The following is a 24,087-nucleotide window of genomic DNA, read 5'->3' on the forward strand; positions in this document are numbered from 1 at the left end:
GGAGGGTTTGCTTTGCTTTGGTTGAATGTATATTTTTAAAGACCTGCCTTGGTGACCGGCTCTCTCCTTCTTAGCATGTTTGGACACGTGACAGTTACACATTTGGTATAGCATAGGGAAGCTATATTGCATTCAAAATTATAAATATTCAATTGCACTCACCCTAAGAGGTATGAATATACATTCCGTGTGATGAATGCGTCGGAGACCGTATAACAAATGACAAAGCGTCGCCTCATGGTGACAGGATGTTTTTCAAGGCAGAACAGCAGTGGGGCCGTCTTGTGCCGACCCACCGGTGTGGGTAACTTTATGTAAAGACGTTTATCTTGTAGTTCTCACCTCAAAAACAATTTTTTAGTGCCTGATAAAGCAAGTGTAACCATATCTATCTCCCTCCGGACCTTGCGCCTGCTTTATTTGGCCATCTTGCGACTTAGTGCTTTGGCTTCGTGAATTAGGCTGAGCGTTGTGTTTAACGATGCCTTCAGGTGGAGGCGGCAGGTAAGACACCGTCGGAATCGCGGTGAGACACTTAACGTACGCACTACGACTGGACTTCACCTTGGAAACGTCCGCACTATTGTGAATGCAGCTTTCTTCTTTCTCTAAACCATCTTTGTCAAGGCACAGTCTATACACCCTAGTTTGATGCTCTTTTTGATAGATGTGTTGGCCGGTCGATGCGGGTGTGTGAAGCGAGCTAAACATTTGGCTAACATGCTTCGTCTAGCGGTACATTTTAAAAGTAGGCATAGAAAGAGCGCAATAAAATTGAAACAGAGAGCCACTCCTGGGGAAGGACCTGCTTATGCACAAACCACGATGACAGCAGAGACAAGCAACATTTTGACTTAGGCCTAATTTACTCGCGTTTTGCACTCAATATAAACAATTTTACAACTTCTATGTAATAAGCTTCTACTGGATTCAAAACGACAGGTACACCATAAAGCCATCATAGTGTCATTGCACAGGAAAACGAGAGTGTGTTTCTTTACTGCTTTTTATCTTGTTAGCCCATTCGTAGGAGTGCTGGGAACTCGGTAGGGTAATAAAGCCGCTGAAATTCCAGGTGTAAATGGTGTCCAGCGTGTCTTCAAGAAGTCGCTTGCCACCAGCATTTTATTTATTTATTTACTTATTTACTTATTGGTCTGTTGAATTTTAAATTAAAGTTTTTTTAATTTCTGTTTTTTTTTATATTTATTTAATTATTTAGTATCCTGAAGGTCATGGCGGTATTAGGCAGGGGGAAATAGGTTGACAGCCAACGAAGCATACAATGTTTTGTAATTATTTGTGTCTTTTTATGGTTTGTAATTTTGGGTAATATACAGGTTCCCGACAAACACCTTGCCGGAAATGGTTTTAATAAATTAACCATATTCAAGCGCATGAAATGCATTTTCAAATATTGAACCTGGAAAAGCTGACAAGTTTATTCTTTGTACTTTTGCAGGAAACAAAACTGAACACTGCGTAAGGGGAACCTACAACAAATTCTTTAACACCCGCTAAATGAGAGTTCTTTGGTTGTGCTACACGAAGCGATAATATTGTTTTGGTATTTGCAGTGGCACCTTGGAAGTTTCGCGGTTGAGTATACACCAGTATACCGAGGGTTTGATACCTTCTACGGCTTTTATGGCGGAGAGGTGGACTACCGTTCCTACACTGCTACAATGGTAATATCTTTTGGAAAGACTCGCCAAAATGTTTTTGTGGTATTGACTGAAATTTTAACTATGCGTTACTGTCAAGAAGTTGCGGACAATTTCCAAAACGCCTAAAATCTAACGAAAAGATGAACGTCCCCAAGTCGTTCATATCTCTTCGTTTGTACTCGTTATGAATGAAGCTGAAAGTTTGGTGACTTGGTTTCTAAATATTTATCTCATACTTCAAGCGAGTGTGACACTGGCGTTTCTTTCCTGATGACAGTGTCACCTGCATTAAAAATATTAGTTCATTACGTACTTGTGATACTGCAGTTGAGTAAACTATTACGAGAAAAAAGTTACTGTTGGCGACCACTCACTAGTGACCGTTCAATATTTTTACAAATCCCGCCATTACAAGCACACACCATAATTTGTGCTGGTGCAAAACACGTCCGCTAAAAACTATACCATGACGCCTTGCAAATGCGAAGTTGATAAGAGTCGCAGATGCACTTTGAAAACGCCATATTGTTGTTTAATCGAGCACTTATATGTTTTCAAATTTTCTGCGTTTTATTTTTTCGCGGTTGCACCTTCATTGTGGCGTGATTCTTTCATTTTAGAATTTTTGTTCAACGTCGTGAAGCTGACTGAAGCCTTTCTGATTTATTGGGAGTATTTTTGCCTTAGAAACGATATCAATCTTAACGCAAAAGCAAAGAGCCGTTTTTAAAGAAATATGATTGTGGTGGGCACTAATCAGATAGTAGCTGGGCCACACCTAATAGGAATAAGCAGAGCCTTAGGGAAGATATCCACTTGCTTCTCGATACAGTCTTCCGGCACAGAAATACAGAATGTTTGAACAACGGTTTGCAAAATCATAACCATTCGAAACTCCTATAGGGCTGGCACTCTTCATGCACGTCCCCATTATTTATGGCGAGGACAGGTGCAGGTATATTGATGCAAAATATATGTAACTATTTGGCAGCTTCCGCGTCCTGTTAGTTAGGAGCGCTCGTTCGGTTAGGTTTTACGATAGTAAGCGAGAAAAGGGGCCGCAAAAGTAAAAAACAACGCTTTGAAAACGGATCATTAGGGTTCAGAATTGTGCGAGAGGAAATCAAGCACAAAAAGAACAGAACTCCTGCTCGTGCTGTTCCATACAGAGAGCGCGCGAGCGCCGCGAAGGCGGGAAATTGGAATTGCATTGGACAAGACCGGTGTTCCGCTCATGAAGCGAGGATCGAGACAAGGAGGGGAAGCGCTTGTGCGTTGGTAGCAAAAATGGACGACGGCCCCAAACTTCCCTTAGCGAATCGCTCCTGTACACTTCCCTCAGCTTTCGCGTTTAGTGAAACTACTTCAATTTTTATTTGTCGGCAGCGTAACAGCCGCAATTACCCACACATCTACCCAAACGTTTTCTAAGTAGGGCGAATAGTTTTTCTTTGCATGTATTGTTCGGTAAATAGTTACCAGGTAATTCGCGACTGCTGGTAACCACACTATAGAACGCCGAGCAAACATTATGGAAGGTTTGAGCAACAAAAGACATTATAGCAGCAGATGCTTGATGAGTCAAGAGGAAGAGAGAGAGATTAAAATTTAATTAATCTGAGAAATGCTTCAGAGAGGCGTCCCTATTCAATAATGCCTTGAGCGTGGGTCGCGTCTACTGCCCTTTCGGTCAAGCGCCGTGGATCTTAGAGGCTGTAGCTAGCCAAGGCACTCTCCCAAAGCTATGTAACAATGTGGATGTTAGGGTTTGCAGTTTAGACATATTCGAGCCACCCACTATGTGTCTGAGATTCCCAGGCCATTGAATAGAAAATAAATGTATAAATTTCGGAATATATGGCTGCTACAACGACTGATACTTAGCTTAAGAGAACACACTTAGCCAAATTACCCACCTATATTTGTTTTCGGTATTTTTAATGGCGACTTTGGTTCGACAGTATAATAAAACCGGACTGGACCTGTGGGATGGCACAGAGCCCCTTCGGAACCAAAGCGGGCGTTACTCCACAAACTTGTTCACTGAGCGAGCAATCCATGTTATCCAATCCCGTAACAAAACAAAGGTAGGTTTTTTTGTTTTTTCTGCGCCTACGAACCCAAAAATGAGCATTGTATGTCGGGTGCAGCGTATGCGGAAAACTTTTCTAATTCAGCAAATAGTGATTATGCATTTTCAGTACCAAACTTTATAACCAAGGCTCTATAACAAATCAAGCTCTGAGTGTTGTAAACAAACTTCAGTTTTACGCAGGTAAGTATCCAGAATTTTTACATTTTTCGCTCCCGCAAGCTTTACCTCACTTGTGGAGCACTTTTGTACCTGAGATTTAGGCTTTGAACACTTTCTACATGTTTGTTGCCGTAGCTCGTCGGGGCCACCATGTCTGGCAACTGTAATCACGCGGCGGCACCCACCCAAACAAAACCTTTTAATAGATCACCGTTTCCCGTGCTCGGTATCGAACATTCGTCGGTATTGGTATCGGACCTAGACATCGTATTCTACGTTAGGAAGCTGATGTCAATCTCATTGCGCCACATGGGCGGATGTTAAACATGATGATGATGATGAAGTGGTTGTTGGGGGGGGGGGGACAGAGGCCGGTAACTGTCTGGCGTTACGCCGACACCTCAACCGGCCGAACGGAAGCGAGGAGGGTGGGAGAGACGAAAGAGTAGGTAAAGTGGGGGGGGGGAGGAGTAGGGAGAAGGTGTGTGGCAGGTAACATGAGTCGCACACGTAAATTTCGCAGTACAGTGGGGCAGGCGGGGATGACAGGGTGTTACAACAAGGTTGGCGGTTGGTACCGAATACAGAAAAAGAGCACAGGGGGTCACACCAGAGTTAGCTGGTGGCATAGGGAACGGGGTAGAAAAACTGGGGGGCACAACAGAATCGGCAGAAGGCATCGGAGACAGAAAACAATAGCAGAGGGAAACATCAACATTAGCAGGTGACGCCGGAGTAGGATAACATGGGGGGACTCTGCAGAGAATAATACTAAAGAGAATACAGTGTAAAGTGTCAGACATTGGATACTGTGTGGGTTAACAACATACGTAAAGTATTGTTTGTGATCTCTGCACTGGGTCGCTGCTATGAAGCCTGGCGTTGCTAGGACTCGTATAAGTACACAATATCATAAATAAAAATTAAAATACCCAAAACACATATTTAGTGCAAATTTGTGATAACTCAACCACGTGTCTTTTTATAGGCCTACTCAAAAGCGGCACCCTCTGTTGACTACTTTCGGTATCATCCAAGGTTGATACACTATATACCTTGCTGAAACGTTTCATATATACAGGATTAAAATAAAAAGCAATTGATAGAGAGTATTACGCACCCAGGCGTAAATATAGCCTATAGTCTTTCCAAACCATCAGAATTTGATGATTTCTAAGAAAAGAAACGTTTGGCCGATTGTGTTGTTGTGTAGTAATTATAGGGTGCAAAATGGCAACATGCTTTTTTCGACCATTCATCGTATACCCCCTAATTTCGGAACTCATATCAACCGTGATTTAGTTTTTCTGGTTGTCGTTGGAAGATGATGAAGATGAATAAATCTTTATTTGTCAAGCTGGTGCAGATGTTAGGACACCCGCCCGGTGGGGGGCTTCTCTATTCCGGGATACCCTAAGCTTGGCTGGTGGTCCAGGCCCTCTTCACCAGTTCACGCTGAATCCCAAGGTCCGGGCTTGTCAGGTGGTTCACCCACTGCTTGTAGGAGGGGGAGGTTTTTGGGGCAAAATCCTGGGGTCTTCTCGCACTCCCAAATGTGGTGGTACAGTGAACCAGGCGTTGGAAAGAAATAGCAAGATGAAACGGCGTCAAAGTTTTTTTAACGTTACACTGTAGCCTATTATAGTGTGTTTTGGACACATAACAGTTTTGTATTCCGCGTTTGTGGAACCAAAGGCAAAAAATCTGTGTGTGCCTAATGTCACACATACAAACGTTATAGGAAGTTAAAAAAAATTGGGCACCACGTCCCCTCTGGGGACGTGGTGCCCACACGGTGCACCTCTTGCACCTCCCACTGCTGCGCACCTGTCAGCTTTCCCGTTGAGTGCAACTGCTTTTACTTCTCATTATTTTCACTTTTCAGCATTTCTTCCTTTTCCTCAGTCAGCAAGCACCCCACGCCGGATCCGATATTCCCCTTGATGCCCCAGCTGAAAACATCGCAAAATTTTCTCACATCGGGGAAAGGAACCGTACCATATACGCAGGTAAACCGGAAGAGCACCGGAGGAGAGAAGCGCGAATTTCAATCTCACAGACGAATAACTTGCCATGCGTCAAAACCTCCCGAAATATCAATACCAATGAGAATATATTGCTGGAGGATAATAATTAATCTGAAAGCAGAGCATATTTTATTGCCCTTTAATATAAAAATTGCCTAAAAGAAGCAATTAAAATTAGGCAACCAAAATGCTTGAATCCAACGAACACTCCATATGACGTTATGACGTTTTGCCCACTGCGTACCTCTTTCCGTGGCTAAGGTTGAAATAGAACGAAGCGTGTACACTCGTAAATTTAGACCCACTATACATCACAAATAAGCTGACACTAAGCCCTCTGTATCCGGAATACTACTGTCTGGAGTAAGTTCATCACATTATAAACCGTGGTGAGGATGCTGGTTTATCCTTATGTAATATACCTTTCATATAAGTGACACCCCTTGATTTCCCTGAGCTTTAGCAGAAAGCAAACGCTCGGTATACTTTACGTATATCATACTGCGAATAATACATGTTTACGTCACTAAATGGCAGGACCATCAACGTCGAGGCAACCACACCCGTAGTTCTTCGGCGCCGCTGGAAGTAGAACTGCTGGACGAGTGCACACGAGCGTACGCGCGATGTGGCCTGAAGTGAGCGACGCTGAGTTGCTCCCTTTACGGCGGGATATCTCCCGACACTTTTGCTAACGCCCCGAACCAGCTGTGAACGCGTGCTTCAACAAGTTCTAATCTCCAACGGGGCCGTATTCAATACTTCATCCCTTGCCAACCACACTCGTTAGGATTCGCGAAAGATTCATAACATCCAAAACCATAATGGTGGTGCGGGTACCAGACCGATGGGTCCTACCAACTCAAGGGTATTGGCCAGGAAATGGGTGCTTTACGGAAAGAAAATATGTTTTTTTGGTGGGAGAGATTGAGAAATATTAGAATGAATTAACAGTGGACGACTAAATAAATAAAAGTACAAGAATATCGATTGAAGTTAGAAAAGAAATAAAAGAAACCACGAACCCGCCGCGGTGGCTCAGTGGCTAAGGCGTTGCGCTGCTGAGCACCAGGTCGCGGGTTGGATTCCCGGCTGTGGAGGGCACTTTTCTGAAAGAGGCGAAAAGGAAAAACGACCATGTGTAAGAGATTTGGCGCACGTTAAAGATCCCCAGTTGGTCAAAATTATTCCGGAGCCCTCCACTACAGAGCGCCTCATCGCCGGCGCTGCGTCGGCGCGTTAAACCCCTACAATCAAGCAATCAAAAGAAACCCCGAAAATTAAGTAAGTATAACGAAGAGAGAATGTGGTACAGTCGAAGCATTGATCAAGGCGCGTAGATTAGACAAGGGGAACCAAACAGGGCAAAATGATAGCTAACATGGCAGGTGCCATGATTTTAGTATGAATGACTGTAACCCACGGCAAAGATCTTCGTGGCAAAATCCCAGCACTTTAGCTCCCAATGATAAAATCAGTGTTGTAGGCGGTTGCAGATTTAGCCGGCTACCTATGTCTTCTCAATACCTTTGTCCTATTGTTTATTCCAAAATCCTGATTATCGTCGTGGCTGTCACCATCATCGTCATTCGGGCCCTTAGATAAAGTTTGTGTTGCCCTAATCGGTTTCGGGGTATGCCTTAACTCACGGGTAATACAAACAATAGAAGTTTTCTTTAAAAGCAAGATATGTGATTTATAAAAATTCTGAAGTAATCACCCGCATTATCATTCACACGTCAGTTGTTTTATCGGAAACAGAAACACAACTAGGACCCATGCTGCCTGCTCTAAAAAATTACAAGAACGAAAGCTTCTACATATGCGAGGCAGGCGCAGTGACATCCCCTAATGTCGCTGGTAACGACGGGAAACAGAGCCAGGCTACGTTAGATGAATGGACACCGCGTTTTCGTGCATTGTAAACAATTCAGACTAATGTACGTGTAATGTGGGGATGCGGAGAGTATTTTTCTAAATTAATTTTGGGTGATAAGGAACACGGTGTTTGGGACCGGTATCGCGAAAAAGTGTGTGAGGGTTGACACTAGCGGTATTTTGCAGAAAGGTTGGAGGCTCGGCTAGTGGGATAGACATACTCTTGAATGAAACCAGTGCGAACTTACACAAAGTAATAAAATCAGTGTCCATCTAGTTGCCTCATCACCGTGGCTTTCGTAAACTCATCTCGCTCAAGTGTACTGTTTTTATTGTTTTTTGTTAAGTGGTTTAAGAGTTTACATTCGCCCTTCTTGATTATAAACCTAAGTTGTTAAACCAGCGGCAAGCCTTGTGCTCGAAATCAATTGTATTTTTTTAGTGTTGCGCTGGTTACATCCTATAATGGCGGTATTTTACCTATAGTTTTCCGAATAGTTTGTGCAAGGGTTTCACAATCCTCTAAACTGCTCTTTTTGAACGACACGGGCCTGTCTGAACGATGGTAGGGACAATACTATAGTGCAGTGCCCTTAGTTCGCAAATGTTATCAGTGGACCGTATTAGTTTTGCGCATTTTCTGGTTGTGTGCGTTGTTTGTACCGCATTTCTAGTTGCCTGGTCACGCCTTGTGTTTTTTCAACTTTTCTTTCTCTCATTGTCTCCTTAATTGGGCCACTGTCCTTTCTTTCTCTTTCATTTCCCGTATCCCCTCCCCCTTGAGTAGTGTAGCCAACCGGACAGTATTCTGGTTAACCTCCCTGCCTTTCCTGTACTATTCTTTCCTTCCTTCCTTCTAAACATTTTCCAGCGCCGTAGCCAAGGGTAAATAGCTATATCTAAAATTTCGTTATATTTATTTTTTTATCGTTGAGACCACAAACTCCGAAAATATTGCGATGTTAATACTGAAGTTAAAAGTCTTCTATATGAAAGGAAATATATGTTCATTAGGTAGGCCAACAATCACCCATTTTTATAAATGGGCCGCCTATCAACATGCTTCGCTGCAAATATCGTCCCTATCACGGGAGCATGCTGCTATCGCTCCCAAGTTCGTTCCTCTCCGATCTCGCGCTTCCATCAATCACGCCATTTTCCCGTCCCGTCCTATCTTGTATAACAAAAGCAATGAAGGTTTGTTTAATCAAGTTCCGTTTTGAGGCGTCACTAATGATTGAGTGCGTTCATTCATGTAACGCATGTCATTTCGCGTAAAATGAGACAAAGAATAGTTCACGAAACCGGTACGAGCCACGAGAAATAAAGGAACATAAAAGCACGTCTAGTTTCCTCTCTAACGGTTTTTTCGTCGTGCGCTATGCCAGATTGAATGGCGTTACAGTAAGGCAGAAAAGCTAAAAGATTTTTTCTCCGTTGTCTTAGAAATACACCGGTCTCTTAAATACCCTGCTTACGGGCAGGTTATTATAGCAAGGTGACGCTCCCGTTCCACCGTTCTTCAAACAATGAATAAATCTTTCGCAGGTAATAGTATTTTTCGACTTGTAGTTGACAATAAAAACTGGCACCAACCAAGAATGTTTAAAATCCAAAAAATTCAAAACACATTGTGAACAAGGCACCCGTACGGGAGCCGAAACGTCTTTTTTGGACGTTCACGGTGCTGACCAGACGGATTTCCGTCCAACCTTTGATTTCGACCCGTAGTTTGACAAGATATACAAGCTAAGAAAAACATTAGCTGAATCGCAGAAATTTGTTAGTTGCTGGGCAGCTGAATGTGCTTGATGAATGCGTTAGCTGCGCACTACTACGCGAGATATATAAAAAAACACTGTCAATGTCAAACTTGCAGGGTATCGAAATAAACTTGGGTGTGGTCCCAAGAAGATACAAATAATTTGAAAGGGACATGGGTAATGGCATACATTTATAAATAACCAAACCTGAAAGCGCACTTTTTGTTTGGTACCAAGAAATATTGGTAAGGTAATTGGAAAAGACGACTTTTATCTGTATAAGAGTTTGAAGGTCTTTTCTTGTGAAGAATAATTGTTAATTGTTCCTCGATTTTTGTCATACATAATGCAGGCATGATGGACACACTCGACCAGTCCGTAGCCAGTGTTGTACAGACACTCTACCAAGAGGGAATGCTGCAAAACTCCATCATAGTATTTATGTCTGACAATGGTGGGCTGCCTTTTGGACCACACTCTAACCGCGGCTTCAATTGGCCCCTACGAGGTGCCAAAGGCAGCGTCTGGGAAGGTGCCTGTAGAGTTCCCGCGTTCATTTGGTCACCTTTGCTCAAGATGAGGGGAAGAGTGTCTCAGCAGATGATGCACATTGTTGACTGGGTGCCCACGCTCTATGCTGCAGCTGGTAAGTCGTATGCGGGTGGTGCGAACGCCTTAACCTACGTTCCACAGAAAAAGCTCCAATAATTTCTTCAGTATTTATATTGACCATGAGTCTCCAATCCACTGTTATAAAATAGTCACTGTTTTGAAACGGTCAAATGCACCTGTGTTCTATTTCACATAGGGCAAAGTGCAAGTGAAAGGTGGGGTTCGGCGTCTTTCATTATCACCTGAATTTTTGAAGAAACGACCCGCAAATAGAGTTCCTCGTTTTGCCACGTTTAAATACACACCATGTGAATGCTGGTGCCCTGCTAATATTTTCGTGCTTGTACAATATATCGCTGTACATACAGAGGGGAATTGATTCAGGCTCATCGCCAAGATGGTTTTACAGCTCTCCCAAAAACTCAACTTTATCAAGAGTGTCGCGCTTCTTGGTAGGATATATCGGCGCTACTCTTAAAATATTAATAATGAATGGGATACGTATGCAAGTGTAGTTTATATTGCAAGAGTCTCAAAAGCACGGGAGCGAGAGCGAATTCCCAATAAAGCCTGACAAATTCATTCAAAGGTATTGTGTAGCAAGAGAGTTGCTAGTGCTGTATTACGGTTTTCGTGACCCTGTTATAACGCGAACTCTTATGAATACCCTACAAGTGCGTTTCCGCCGCAAACCCCGCAAATTTGCCTAATTATCGTCTCCAACCTCTACTAACAGGCTTCCATATAGAATCTGAGTTATATTTGATCCTCAAGATAATTTAAACAAAAACTCCGAGCTTGTTGCCAGGCCGGCATTTGCAGAGACGGCAAAAACAAAGCGCGGCAGTGCAGCCGTGTTGGTAGATAGTTAACGTTTGAACAGCGCCTAAAAGGGACAGAAGAGTGAAAGGACTTCGTGCTGAGGAGTCTTTCGTTGATAGAAAGAGTCAAATGATGGGCACTGCAGCAACTTGCAGCGGCGATCAGGATTGTGAATGAAGACGAGTAAGTAATAGCACGAAAAAAATAAAAGGCCCACTGAGATAGGCACGAACCTAAAAAGCACGGTAGTACGGGCTTGTTGATAAATATTTACCATTTGCAGCACAGCGATGAAACGGGATAGAAGAGTGACAGGTCTCGGCCATGGCCGGTCTTTGATGAAGAACGTCACAAGACCGACTCTGAAACTTGCTGTGGCGACCAAAGTTGTGCAAAAAGAAGGCTGAATGAAAGCAGTAAGAAATAAAAGGCCCGCTGAGAGAGGCCTGAACTGAAAGAGCATTGCAGTGGCGGCTTGTTGGTTAATACCAGACATTTGAACAGCAGCGGTTAAATGGGACAGAACAGCGACACTACAGAGAACTGACCAATCCTTGTCGAATGAGAAATGTCAGAAGGCGGGCTCTGCAACTTGCACTGGAGAGCTGGTTAGGGAGCAAAGAAGGTTCGGTTTAGAGAAAGAACAAATGTCTCCCTCAGTGAGCTTGCTTTTTATGTGTTCCTAAGAGGAGGAACAAATGTCTCCATGATGATGATGATGTTGACGTTTAATGGCGCTAGGCCAACGAGCGCAAAGAACCCCAAAACAGTGGTTAGGTATGAAGGATGTAAAGGTAAACTCTAAAATCGTTTATTAAAACAAAAGTAAAATCAGTAAACGACAATGAGGATTGCTGGTGTAAAAGGCCAGGTTGTGATGTGCATGGCATGAAATAAAGTTAAAAAAAAAGACTACGCGTGATAGGAAAGGAGTTGTAAAAACTTTTTGTCACTAAGAAACATAACAGTGCGTTGTAGAGGAATGACGGGATCATCTGCCAGAAAGAGTGCTGGGTGTAGTGGAATGTGTTGTCTGTAAAGTTGAGGGAAGTGCTTACGTCTTGTTGTGTGGAGTGCTTTGCATGTAATGAGGACGTGAAGTACGGATACGCCCTCCCCACACCTGCTACACAGGGGTCTTGGAGATCCAGTGAGCAGATGGGAGTGTATCGCGTGTGTGTGGCCTATCCGTAATCTAGCTAGAGCAACTTCGATGAATCTGTTGTGTGAGTCACTAGTGTATTGTCCTAAGTGTGGTTTTATTAAGTGCAACTTTTTGTCTGTCTGTGTGCTCCAGTTGGCTTGCCATGTTTTTCGAAGGTGTTGTCTTATGTGTGGCTTGAGGTCAGTGAAGGGTATTGTTGTTATGTCCACTCGGTTTGCAAGTGCAGCAGTGGCAGCCATGTAATCCGCGGTCTCATTTCCGGCGATTCCACCATGGCCTGGAACCCAGCACAGGATTAGTTGAAAATTCTTAGCATATATAGACAATAAAGCATTAAAGACAAGATTGACAATGTGGTTTGAACAAATGTCTCGCTGAGTTGGCTTTTTACTTGTTGCTGACATTTTCCATCAAACAAGGATTGGGCAAGGCCTGCTCTGTCACTTCTCTGTCCCATTTAAGTGCTGTTGTTAAAACATTAGGTGTGTACCAACAAGCAAGCACTACCACGCTTGTTCTATTCGAGTCTCGCTCATTAGGTTCTTTATTTGTTCCTGCTCTCACTGAACATTCTTCTTGCAATACGCGCCTCGCCTCTGCGATTCATAAAACAAGAATGGGTCAACGCAATCTCCTGCAACTCTTCTGGCACTTTTGACTGCTGTTGTTCAAATGTTACGCAAATTCAAAGTCAACCCTCTGACCAGATTGACATAGGGCAGTACCTTTGAAGGATTTTTTTCTCTCTTTTTTTTATTCCACTGTCAGCAAAAACAACCTACAACATGATAGCAAAGGCGAGGGAGAAGAATTTATGAAGTCTCACCCGAATTAGTACGAATCCAGAATGATGCTCTCCTAGCTCATCCTCGTAAAATATTTCGTTCACTGTACAGACGAAATTTCTTTTGTTTGCAGGTGGAGATTCTAAGCTCCTGCAGGGCCAGATGGATGGAAAAGATATGTGGCGTGCGCTATCGCTTAATTTACCATCTCCTCGTGCCGAGTTCCTCTACAACATTGAGCCCGAAGATGGGATTGCTGCTGTGCGGTACCGAAACTACAAGCTGGTGCTTGGTGTGCATTACGATGGCGAGTACGATGGTCGCTATAGGACGCCTGAAGGTTCGACGTCCCGATATGCTCTCGACCACCTCATGGCAAATTCAAAAGTCACACACGTGCTTAGGTATGGAGCACAGGCGCCACCCTTAAACGCTTTACGCCAAATTGTTTTGTGCGTGTCACAAATTTTATTTCCATTTAAAACTAGTTAAGGAAGTTCAGGTTATCGTTGGAATTGTGTTTCGTAGGTTCTATTATTCTGTCTAGGGCTTTACGATGCTTTGTAGCGAATGCGCTAGAAAATATTTTGTACACAGTTTACCCGAAAGTAATTCGTGACAATGTAGAAAGTAGCTGAAAAGCATGCCTTTTGAAGTTTTAGTATTCCGAATTAATTGCTTTTTATGCGATATTATGAAACATTTCAAGCTCTAAGTTTTGTGCTACGGGCATTTTGTTTTCACGAATGGCTCAGTATAAATCATACTGGATGGCAAAGGCGGCAACACATTTGCAATATGACCGGATTTCTCCGCCCTTAGGAGGACATTTTGTTTGCGGAACTAGTATTTTGGGTTTTACAAATACACGTATTCAATGGCAGTTGATATTAAACTGAGCCTTTGCCGTTTCTCACTAGGCGCTTCTACAGAGTCCCGTTTGTAAATTTTCCATACCGTTGGCGGCAGAGGGCATCAGTGTACTGCGGGTGCAATGCAACTTTGTCTTCAAACTTCGTCGGCGGAAAACCTCCATACTTGTTTGACCTGGCAAGAGATCCCTGCGAATTGAAAAACTTGGCCTCCAAAAACGGCAAGGTGATAAATGACGTAAACTGCAAAATTTTTATTTCGTTTAGTTTGGAGTTTTTTTGAAAAACTTAGTATGTCGCTGTGTGCCTTTCGACCACTGAACACAGGCAGACTTGTAGATAGAAAATAGGTATACAGTGGGCTGTTGCGAACCTTCACGAAGCGAAAAAAGGCAATAAGGTTTTTTTAAGAGCCAACCATAAACCACCTAATGCTGAAACAATTTTGACCCTGAATAATAAATTGTGTGGATGCCATCTTGATTACAAAGTCCAGACTATTTTGACATGCCTGTCTGTTGCGAATACACAACAGTAGTAGCGCAGAACACTGAACGTAAACACAATGCAAGAAAGCCCTCAGTAGACTTGTCTTCGCCAACCTATAAGAAAAAACATCACAAAATACTTCGTTAATAAATTGATGCAAAAGTCATGGCAGAGAGGACGTGTTTTTATGTTTTTATTTTTGAATTTGAAAACGCCATTAGTGTACTATTCGAAAATGTCCCCGCGAACATCCAGAATTCATTTTTTAGCGCAGAATAACTGACGACGGCCTTGTTTTGAAGTCCTGTTCACAATTTTTTGTACGGAAGAGCTGCCCACCTTTCAATTTATAAAAAAATTGCGGAATTGGTTTACTTTGATTTACTACACTATGTAGGGAATTGGCTTGCGAGCGACTCGGTCATACAATTTCATTCTGGTAGCTTTTAAGTTTTGCTACTTGTTTGCGATTTGCTTAGTAAGATTGCAAGTAAAAGGATTCCGAGGTTGGCAAGTAAACTTAATTTAAAACCACACTTAGGCAAACTAAATCCGGATAATAGTCCTTACCAAAGACGCTTCAAGGTATTGGCAATAAATAATCGAGGTGAAGGGTTGTTGTAGGCCTACAACGTGAACTGTCAACTCCTCACATTCATTGCAACTCGCCATGTCCTCCTATTCCTTCAGTTGCATGCGTGGTCTTTAGAAGGGGTGGTCACCTAAATATTCAATAAAATTTCGTCTTTATTTAATAATTGACGGAAACATGAATTATATTCCCATTCTTGTACGTATCCTTATTGGTACCATTTTCAATTATACATGAACAAATATTTTCCTCTGCGTAGTTTTCTACCACACTTGGGGTAACATTATTATTATCTGCGGTAGCAAAGCGTTCAAAATATTGAGCTTCAAAAAATGTGCATCCTTGCCTTACTTTAGTTAGTCCAAACTCTTTGAGTCATGTACTTTAAAAATGCTAAATTTCGCTTAAGAAGCATAGTACGAATTCGGACACACTTAAAATTGAGATGCGAAGACCAAATAAGAAGCAGAACTACGCTCCTCACTTGCATGAACTTCGAATTTCTTGGGCCTTCCTTCCTTAAAACACAAACGGTTAAAAGGAATGATTTCTCAATGAAAACTTACTTGAATCAAAGTCCATATTCCACCCTCCTCAAGTCAGAAATACCAGCTCCGAAAGTTCGAAGCTAGGGTCCACTTCAACTCAGCCAATGTCCACTGCCAACGCCTGTGCTCGGAACCCAAAGATGATGATGTGCTCCCCAAATGCCATGACAGTGCTATCGAAGTGACGATGGTTTCCCATCGCAAAGAAAAAAGTTCGATTCCGTCCACAGGAACCATTTTTCTTAGGACGTCTGCAACAAACACCTAATATTGGGCTTGTTGACTCATTGTCACTTTCGCTCACATTTCTTGTGGAAGCATTTTTCCCTGTCTACTTTGCCCAGCCAAATGTTTTATTAAAGATCATCATGGACAGGACAAAGCCTGAACAATTCAGCGCATGAAACTGTAATCAAACAGATATACCAGGTTTGAAATTATGCTGCATAGATTTCGGGTTTGTGAAACAGCGTCTGATGCACTTCGTACGAATAAAATGTATACTTCGCCTCCGTACAGATGGTGGCTGCCCTGATGGGAAGACTGAACGCCTACTTCGCTTCCTCTCTCAAACCGAGGAATCGGCCAATAGATCCGAGAGGCTTCCCCGAACAGTTGAACGGAACGTGGGGGCCGTGGCTATAACACCAACCACCATCTCCGCACACCATAGCTTTTCCTGAACTGGTGAAATATAAACTCTCCCCTTTGAAAAGCACCAGAAACTCATTGTTAACGTTTTCAAGGCAGTAACAGCAACACGATATTTGCTGTAGACACACTCATCCATGGCTGTATATATATATATATATATATATATATATATATATATATATATATATATATATATATATATATATATATATATATATATATATATATATATATATATATATATATATATATATATATAATATATATATTAGATCTATAAATACATAGATATAAAAATTTATATAACGTAAATATATATATATATATATATATATATATATTTATATATATATATATATATATATATATATATATATATATACGTTATATAGATTTTTATATCTATGTATTTATAGATCTAACGTTTTGACGGGGGACCGGTCACCGGTCGAAACAGTAAATAAATGTTGTTATGCTTTTTAGCTTCACTTCTCTATCGTACCGCTCACCTCAAACCAATATATATATATATATATGCGGTGCATATATATATATATATATATATATATATATAGATATATATATATATATATATATATATATACGGTGGAAGAAAAGAAGTTTCCAATGGTCCAGAAGAAATATCAAAAAGTAGAGTCCGACGCAAGTCTCAAAAAACAAAAACAAACATGTTTACGAACGTTTCGACTGGTGGTCCAGTCTTCATCGGAGTAACATTTACAGTACACTGCAGAATGATTTTATAGGTGCGTGTAGAGAGAGGAAGTTGCGCTACAGTGCGCCCTCTTTAAAAGAAATCATACGTCATCATTCAGCAAAACAAGAAAAAACGCAAGTTATACACATGAGAGGGAATGCACTGCCGTCCCTCTTTTTTGGGAGAACAGGTGCGCTACAATGCAGTGGGCAAAATCGAGAAAACTGACAGGCATTGACGAAACTAGAACGCGCATGCACCCCCTGCTGTCTGGACAACAGGAACTCGGCCGGAAGGCGCCGCGCCGATAGTTATCCCGCCCCGCTCCCATGGTCCGATTTATTTCGTGACCAACAGTACGCGCCCCGTTCTAGCAAGCCGCTCTTAAACTTCGCTTTTCATTCGAAGCTAGTCAAGAATGGAATGGCCCACACTTGCCTCAAATCTGCTGTGAACAAGTTATGTTATCATTTGTCGCAACGAAGATTCAATGGGAAAATTCTTCGGCTGGTGAACGCTGGCTTCCCGCTCTCTGGTCCCCAGGCAATCGTTCAGCGTCTTGTAATATAAAAAGGTTCGCGCATTAGATACAGGGCGCCGACCAGAGTTAAAAAGTGGCGGTCATATCGTATGTACTTTGCACTGTCGCATCGCGTTAAGAAGTCGGGTGAAAGATTTGGTGTTAAGGTCGCTTTCTTTGCCAGGAATAAGTTAGGTAGATATGCATTATGGTGAGCAACCGGCTTAATTTCCGAGACGGTGTTTCCTCTCCTGGTTGCTTGATTAAATACAGGCTCCAGTTTGTTTAGTGTATGAGGAACGTTGTGTACGCAATTCCTTTCTCCTCTGGCCGAGTGTGCGGCGGTCGCGCCGGCCGCTGCCGCGATGTACGCTTAAGGGGGCATAATTCCTGCCTTGAAAGAACAGCCCTACACACACATGGCTCAGCACTTGGTAGACCGCGACTGTAGGCCACGCTTCACTGATACGCAAGTTCTAGATAAAGAAGGGCTACTTCTGAAGGAGAGAAGTTATAATATGAAAAAAGAAAAAGAAACGAAAAAGTGAGGGCCCTTCCACTCTGTAAAGAAGGATGACCTGCAAAGCTGAACGCTGTTCCCGGAATGCACAAAACAAAACCCGTTTATCATAATTTTCCATGGAGCACATTTCCTACCCAATTTACTGAATAAACCCGTCACGTATCTAAGCTTGTTTTTGGAGATAAACATAGAACTGCCAGTCTCCCTCCCTTGTAGTAAGCATCTTACTCTTTGTGTAAGGCTGGATTCATGCTTTTGCCTCAACTGTCCTGATAACTTTAAAGAAGGAAGCCGTTTCACGTCTCAGCCAACCGACCTCCATGACGTGGGATTTTTTCCGTCCTCAGATCACAATACGGGTTTTGCGACGGTGTTCTGAACATAGCCTAAAACAGAAACCCAATTCACTGTACTACTAAGGACTCCGGACAGGCCCCATTTGGCTGTGTAACGTCCGCGTTTAAACCTCGCTCAAGCACAACGAACATATACTGATTTGCAGTAAAAAGGGGAGGGTGGTTGTCGTCATGTACTACTGTACGCATGTGCGACAGTCACACTGGCCTGATTGTTGTGTCTAGGCATGGTATATATCTGCTATCGATTTAATTGAAACTTGCAGTATATAGTAAGGGCTAGTGTCGTTTTCCGTTCTCGTCCCAGTGTGACTGTGCGCTTAAGGTTCACTCAAAGATGTGGGCCCCCCTTTAACACGCGATTTTGAATGATTGATAAACCATTCTAGGTATATTTGCACCAATGTGGTTTTCAAACCATGACATGCGACATTCGTGCTCTAGTTCGTTCTCTACCGCGAAGGCCACTTTTTGTGCAGTAGCATCGCCGCGTTACGGCAGCCGTGACTGTTTTTATTGAACATTCTAACGAGTCATTTACTCTAGAAAACAAAAACCTATTTTAGCCGACTACATACTGTTCAAACTACACACTGCAGGCGAGTGAGCTCTATCTATTTCCCCGTTTTTATACCCTTCGCAGCTAATAATGATGAGTGACAACAAATTAAATACAGAGTAAAGACCAGGGCCACTAAAAAACCTGGCATTTTTTTTTTGGTGGGAAATAATAGCAACTAACTCCATCAAAAATGAAGATCTCCACAACCATTACACGCTCCTACTGACCATTACAAACTTGTTAAAATCTGGTGCACAAAATTGCGTATTTTATCTCCTACACTTTCTGTATAATCTGATGTGTGAATGTGACTGATTAGTTGTGTCTGAGTCTAAAACAGGTAAAAGACGTTTTGTTTTGCGGTGCCGGCATGAAGTTTTCTTCATAAAAAACTATGCAGAATGTGCGGTGTCCTTGACTTGTAATTACTGTTTGCGTTCTCCAATAAATCTTTAAATCTGACATCGCGGGTTCTTTTGACCGGTTTTTTCTACTTTCAACGCATTTTCACCGAGACAACTGTTCAGCACCTGAATAAGCACTTTAAAGTTAATGGAGCGTTTCAAACCGCCCCCCTCTTACACACCGACGCGCTCATGACGGCTTTTCTGGTCTTTTTTTCTGATTGCTACAAATTTGCTGCGAGCCCAGCAATGAAGGACTATATACGTTGCATGTTTGAACGACAAGGAAGGGTGTAAAATGTTGCGTACGCATAAAAGGGTCGCTGGCGTTTTCTCCTTGGGTTAACAATGGGTTTTCTCTGCTTTATTAAACCATAATACTATAAAATAAGGCGTTGATTTTGCGGCGCACTAAAACACCAGTTCTACCTACTCACAAATGTTTCCCTGTCTCTGATGTAGCCCTGTCAATGGAGTCTAAAAAGCGAAGGACGCTTTAGAGTTTGTTTTTTGCGTGTTCGCTGGTTATATTCTGTTGACACCTTGATGATGAATAGATAACTGACTACAAATATGACAAGGCACGTTATTTCACCCATCGAGCTTGTTTTCTTTTCCATGGTATAATTTCTTGTCCATATGTATCTACATAGGTAGATGAATTTGCTTGCGTAACATTAAGGTGGACTTTTGGGCCAGCTGATACTTCATTCAAGACGTGTAAAAAACGAAACATAGACGAGAGACGAAGCATTGGCCCTGTCACCCTCCTTTCTTTCTCGGCCCAATTTTGCGCTTTGCTATACCTCCGTTTCTTTAATGTGTTTGTGATTCGTCTGAACTGGGTTGCTTAAAATGCATAATTTCACATTACTGAGGAAGCCTTCTGCGAGTCCCAGAACTAATAATAAACAGTTTGTTGCACTTATTTTGTAATGTTATCCCGTGGCATTCGAGAATGAATCCTGCAGGTTCCGCAGAGGAGGATGGGGGGTCACTGCAGTGTTCTTGACACTAGTACAAACATGGCTAGTCACAGTTGCATTACAGTCCACAGCTTCGGTGTTCTAATTCATAAATAAAAATGCAATATGGAGGTTATTAAAAGTCAATTTCTTATAAGCTGTTGGTTGCCTATTACAATATGTTTTTGGAATAACGAGTTGGTTGGTTTGTAACGACCGCAGCCCCTATGTTGGGGTAGTCTGACTTTCTTTTATAGAAGCGCGATGGGGAGTACAATAAATCGCAATGCTGGTTGTTTTTTCGCAAGAAAGGTTTCTAAAAACCGCCCACAATAGCTTTGGAGTCGTTGTTCCCCCTATAAAAAGGCCGTAAGGGCTAATAAACTATATGACTTGAAGGCTAGTGGATACTTGTAGTGTGTCCGCAAAAAACAGTTTTGCATTTTCTAATGGTAGATGCCAATCAGTTGGGAGCCCTTGTTCACTGTAAAGAAACAAAATACGGAGTCTACGAAGACCAGATGTCTTGAAGCCATTTGCATGTTTGTTCTGTTTTCGCAAAAAAGGCTTCAGAAAATTTATAACCCACACAACCATTATGTTGTTAGTCGTTGCCCACTCTATAGAAACGCAACACGGGGTTAATAAAACTCTCTTTTGAAGGAGATTGAATGCTCGATGCTTTTCCGCAAAAACAGGTTTCTTGACTTTTTAACTACCGCAGTCCATAACTCGGGATTGGTTGTTCACTATGTATACACCAAATATTAAACTAGTAAAACTGCTTGTTTTAAAGGCAATTATATGGTTGTCGTGTTTCCGAAAAAAAAATGGTTGTTAGACTTTCTAACAACCCCAGTTAATTGGTTTGGAGTCCTTGTTCACAGTAAAGAAACAAAACAAGGAGTCTAATAAAACTATACGTTTGAAGCAATTTGATGTTTGTTGTGTTTCTGTAAAAAAGGTTTATAGATTTCTAACGACCGCAGTCTATAAGTTGGGAGTCCTTGTTTATTGCGTGGAAAGAAAATTCCATAATTGAAGCAGTATGTTTTGAGGGCAATTGTATGTTGGTTGTGGTTCCAGCAAATAAGGTTCATCGACTTTCTAACGTTTGCAGTCGCTAAGTTGATGGTCGTCGTTCACTTTAGAGAAAAGCAATACGATGTCTAGTAAAACCCAATGCCTTGAAGTCAATTTGAGGTTTTGTGTATTTTCGCAATTAAACGTTTATTTAATTTTTCACACCCACAATCGATAAGAGTTATGTTTGAATTGACTTTTTACTGACAGTATAGAAACACAGTAGTAGCTCTATACAAACTGAAAGTTTATTCTCATGAGGATTTATTGCACACTGCACATTGCCAGTACTAAACTAATTTACAAAACTAAGAAACTGCATTTTCTTAAGTAACAAAGCACTGTGACACAATATACGGTCATTTCTATGGCTTGGGTCATTGAGAGCACGTATTGCGCCCCTGAAAGTTTTGGCCTGAGAACAAGTACTTTGTACGGAAAAAAACACATTACCACTAATTGCATACCACTACATACAAAGGTACCAGTGGTAGGCAAGGCGTGATAACAACCCATACCGTCTCAAATGTAGGAGCACGATTTTACCGGAATAGTATTCTTCCCAAAATACAATATTTCTTTGGGATTTGAAGTTTACAGGAGGACAGGTAAACATTATTGTTAGGCCGCTGTGGTCTGGTGCTGTTCTCATGAAACATACCGTGAATATGTTTTCATAACTGTTATTACGTTCATCCTATAAAAGTAAACGTTTTTAGTGGTATAACATAAACACAAATAAAGGACTTCACACACTTTCTAATTGAACCCGTACCTAACACTAAAACCCCTGGTCACCGAAAACAGTAAAGCTGAAGGTCGGGCGCTCTGGCACCCCTTAACGTCAGCATAAAAGGCGGCCGTGCAAACCGTCACTGTAGCGAGGAAACTCAGGGGAAACGGCGACCTCCGCCTGCGAACGTGTACGGCAGGAGACAGGCTATCGTGCATCCGCAGCAACCTCCGGTTCCATTACGTTGCCCTTGCACGCACACGAACGCGTTGCAAGCGTGACGGCGTTGCTGAACTATATTCCTAGACGCGCACACAAGACCGTGAAAAGCAAGCATAATGCTCCTAATGTCTATGGGTCCCATAAATAGGTCAGTTCCGGGTAGGTTCGTACATTCCAATTGAAGGAACAATCCAGTAAGAAAACGTGCAGGCCACCATTACCGCATCTATCTAACCTCTTTTACGGGATCGTGAAGTGATATAGTTGGTTTTTCCTATTACGAAACTCGTCACCGAAGCCACCAATACAACTGACGTGCCAATGCTTGTGTCTGACATAAATAAATGCCGGGGTTTTCTTTATTAATGCGTACTCGCGTATTTCCTGGTTTCAAAAGAAGTGCAGATGCCAGGAACACATATATCAATTGATTGATTGATCGATCAATAGATCAATTGATTGATTGATTGATTGATTGATTGATTGATTGATTGATTGATTGATTGATTGATTGATTGATCGCAGGGTTTCACGTGCCGACGCAACGCAGGCAGTGAGGCGCGAAGTAGTGGAGGTCTCCGAATTAATTTCGACCACCTGGGGTTCTTTACGTGCGCTGAAATCTCGTATACACGGGCGTTTTTGCTTTCTCCTCCATCAGAAAAGCGGCCGCCACCGCCGGGAATCGAAACTGCATCCTCGTGCTCAGCTGCGCAGCGCCTTAGCCACTGAGCCACCGCGGCGGGTCGACATATTTCGAGAACAGGCAGAGTAGTTGCATATTTCTGTGTATATATTTGTCTTAATTTTTCAAGTTTGGTTGCGACCTGATTTTATAACACCTTTGTGGCCACGGTTCGTGGTAGTTGATGATCAGAGCTTTTTGCAATGGCAAAACACTTCTCCCACAATTTTTGTTTGCATAAGGCGAAATTTTAGGCACACTTAAATTTATTAGGTTACACCGTTCGAATTAAAGCTTGATTTTTAGAAACTTTGCCTGGTGTTCTGCTGAGCATAGATCGCTTACAGGATATGTCAGATACTAGTTGTTGCAGAGACAAGTGCCTAAAATAATCACCAGTGGTGTGTTAGCGTCCTAGTTTTTTACACCCCATTTTTTATTTTCCTTTTCTATTGTCGGTCAATCATGTGATTTCACAGCATTAAACTTGACTCTGCTTCAAGTTGTTGGTCACGTTCATATGTTTCTGTCACAACTTGAGCTGCTAAATGAATTTGAACACAGATCATATATTTTTTTTTTCTCATTGACGAGAAATATCACATTCAAAATTACGGCAAGAACCATGCAATCTGCTCTGTTTATTTGATTTCATTTCATTTATTGCATCCTTAAAAGCCCGAGGGCACAACATAAGGGGGCACCAAATACTTTGTGGGAGTGTACAATTCGATGGAGACAAACAATACACATTATAAAATAGTAAACGCGTGCAAAAATTGACGAACAACAAAGCAATAAACGAAGACTGGGTATTCGATCCAAGAACAAGAACGATTTGGTAAGAATAAATATACTGTGCGTTAATGCACTATCGCTGTAATGTTAGGGTATTGACTGTAATCAAGTGGGTTTCCAGGTTTTGCCGGAATGATGTCAGTTCAGTTGTAACCGCAATGTTGTCGGGGAGGTGATTCCACAGTTTGATTCTATGGGGGAAAAAGGAGTCGTTCATCGCAAATGTACGGCCGTTAATTCGTGCAATGGGGTTTGAATGATTTGTGCGTGAAGAAGTTCTGTCGGGCGGCCCTAAATGTTCGTGTCTTGACTGTGGGTGGAAAAAGAAACTGTGGAGGAGGCCTAAAGGTGAGATGATCCGAAGTGAGCCGAGGCATAGCAGGTTGAGTG

General features: G+C 42.1%; 1 protein-coding gene across 2 annotated transcripts in view; it reads left to right on the plus strand.

The window, feature by feature from the left end:
• The window catches only part of LOC144142217 (arylsulfatase B-like), a 49,290-nt gene extending 33,035 nt beyond the window's left edge, over positions 1-16,255 (plus strand). For both annotated transcript variants that reach the window (XM_077673576.1, XM_077673577.1), the window contains 7 exons: positions 1,578-1,688; positions 3,629-3,754; positions 5,807-5,930; positions 9,942-10,235; positions 13,107-13,377; positions 13,894-14,071; positions 15,994-16,255. In XM_077673576.1, coding sequence (XP_077529702.1) covers positions 1,578-1,688; positions 3,629-3,754; positions 5,807-5,930; positions 9,942-10,235; positions 13,107-13,377; positions 13,894-14,071; positions 15,994-16,119 — 1,230 coding nt within the window. In that variant the 3' untranslated portion in view covers positions 16,120-16,255. The remainder of the gene's footprint in view (positions 1-1,577; positions 1,689-3,628; positions 3,755-5,806; positions 5,931-9,941; positions 10,236-13,106; positions 13,378-13,893; positions 14,072-15,993) is intronic.
• The last annotated feature ends 7,832 nt before the right edge of the window (positions 16,256-24,087 follow it).

This window comes from Haemaphysalis longicornis, unplaced genomic scaffold (assembly GCF_048455015.1).
Source record: "Haemaphysalis longicornis isolate Haplotype H1 unplaced genomic scaffold, Haemaphysalis longicornis Haplotype H1 scaffold_6, whole genome shotgun sequence".
NCBI classification, from domain to species: Eukaryota; Metazoa; Arthropoda; class Arachnida; order Ixodida; family Ixodidae; genus Haemaphysalis; species Haemaphysalis longicornis.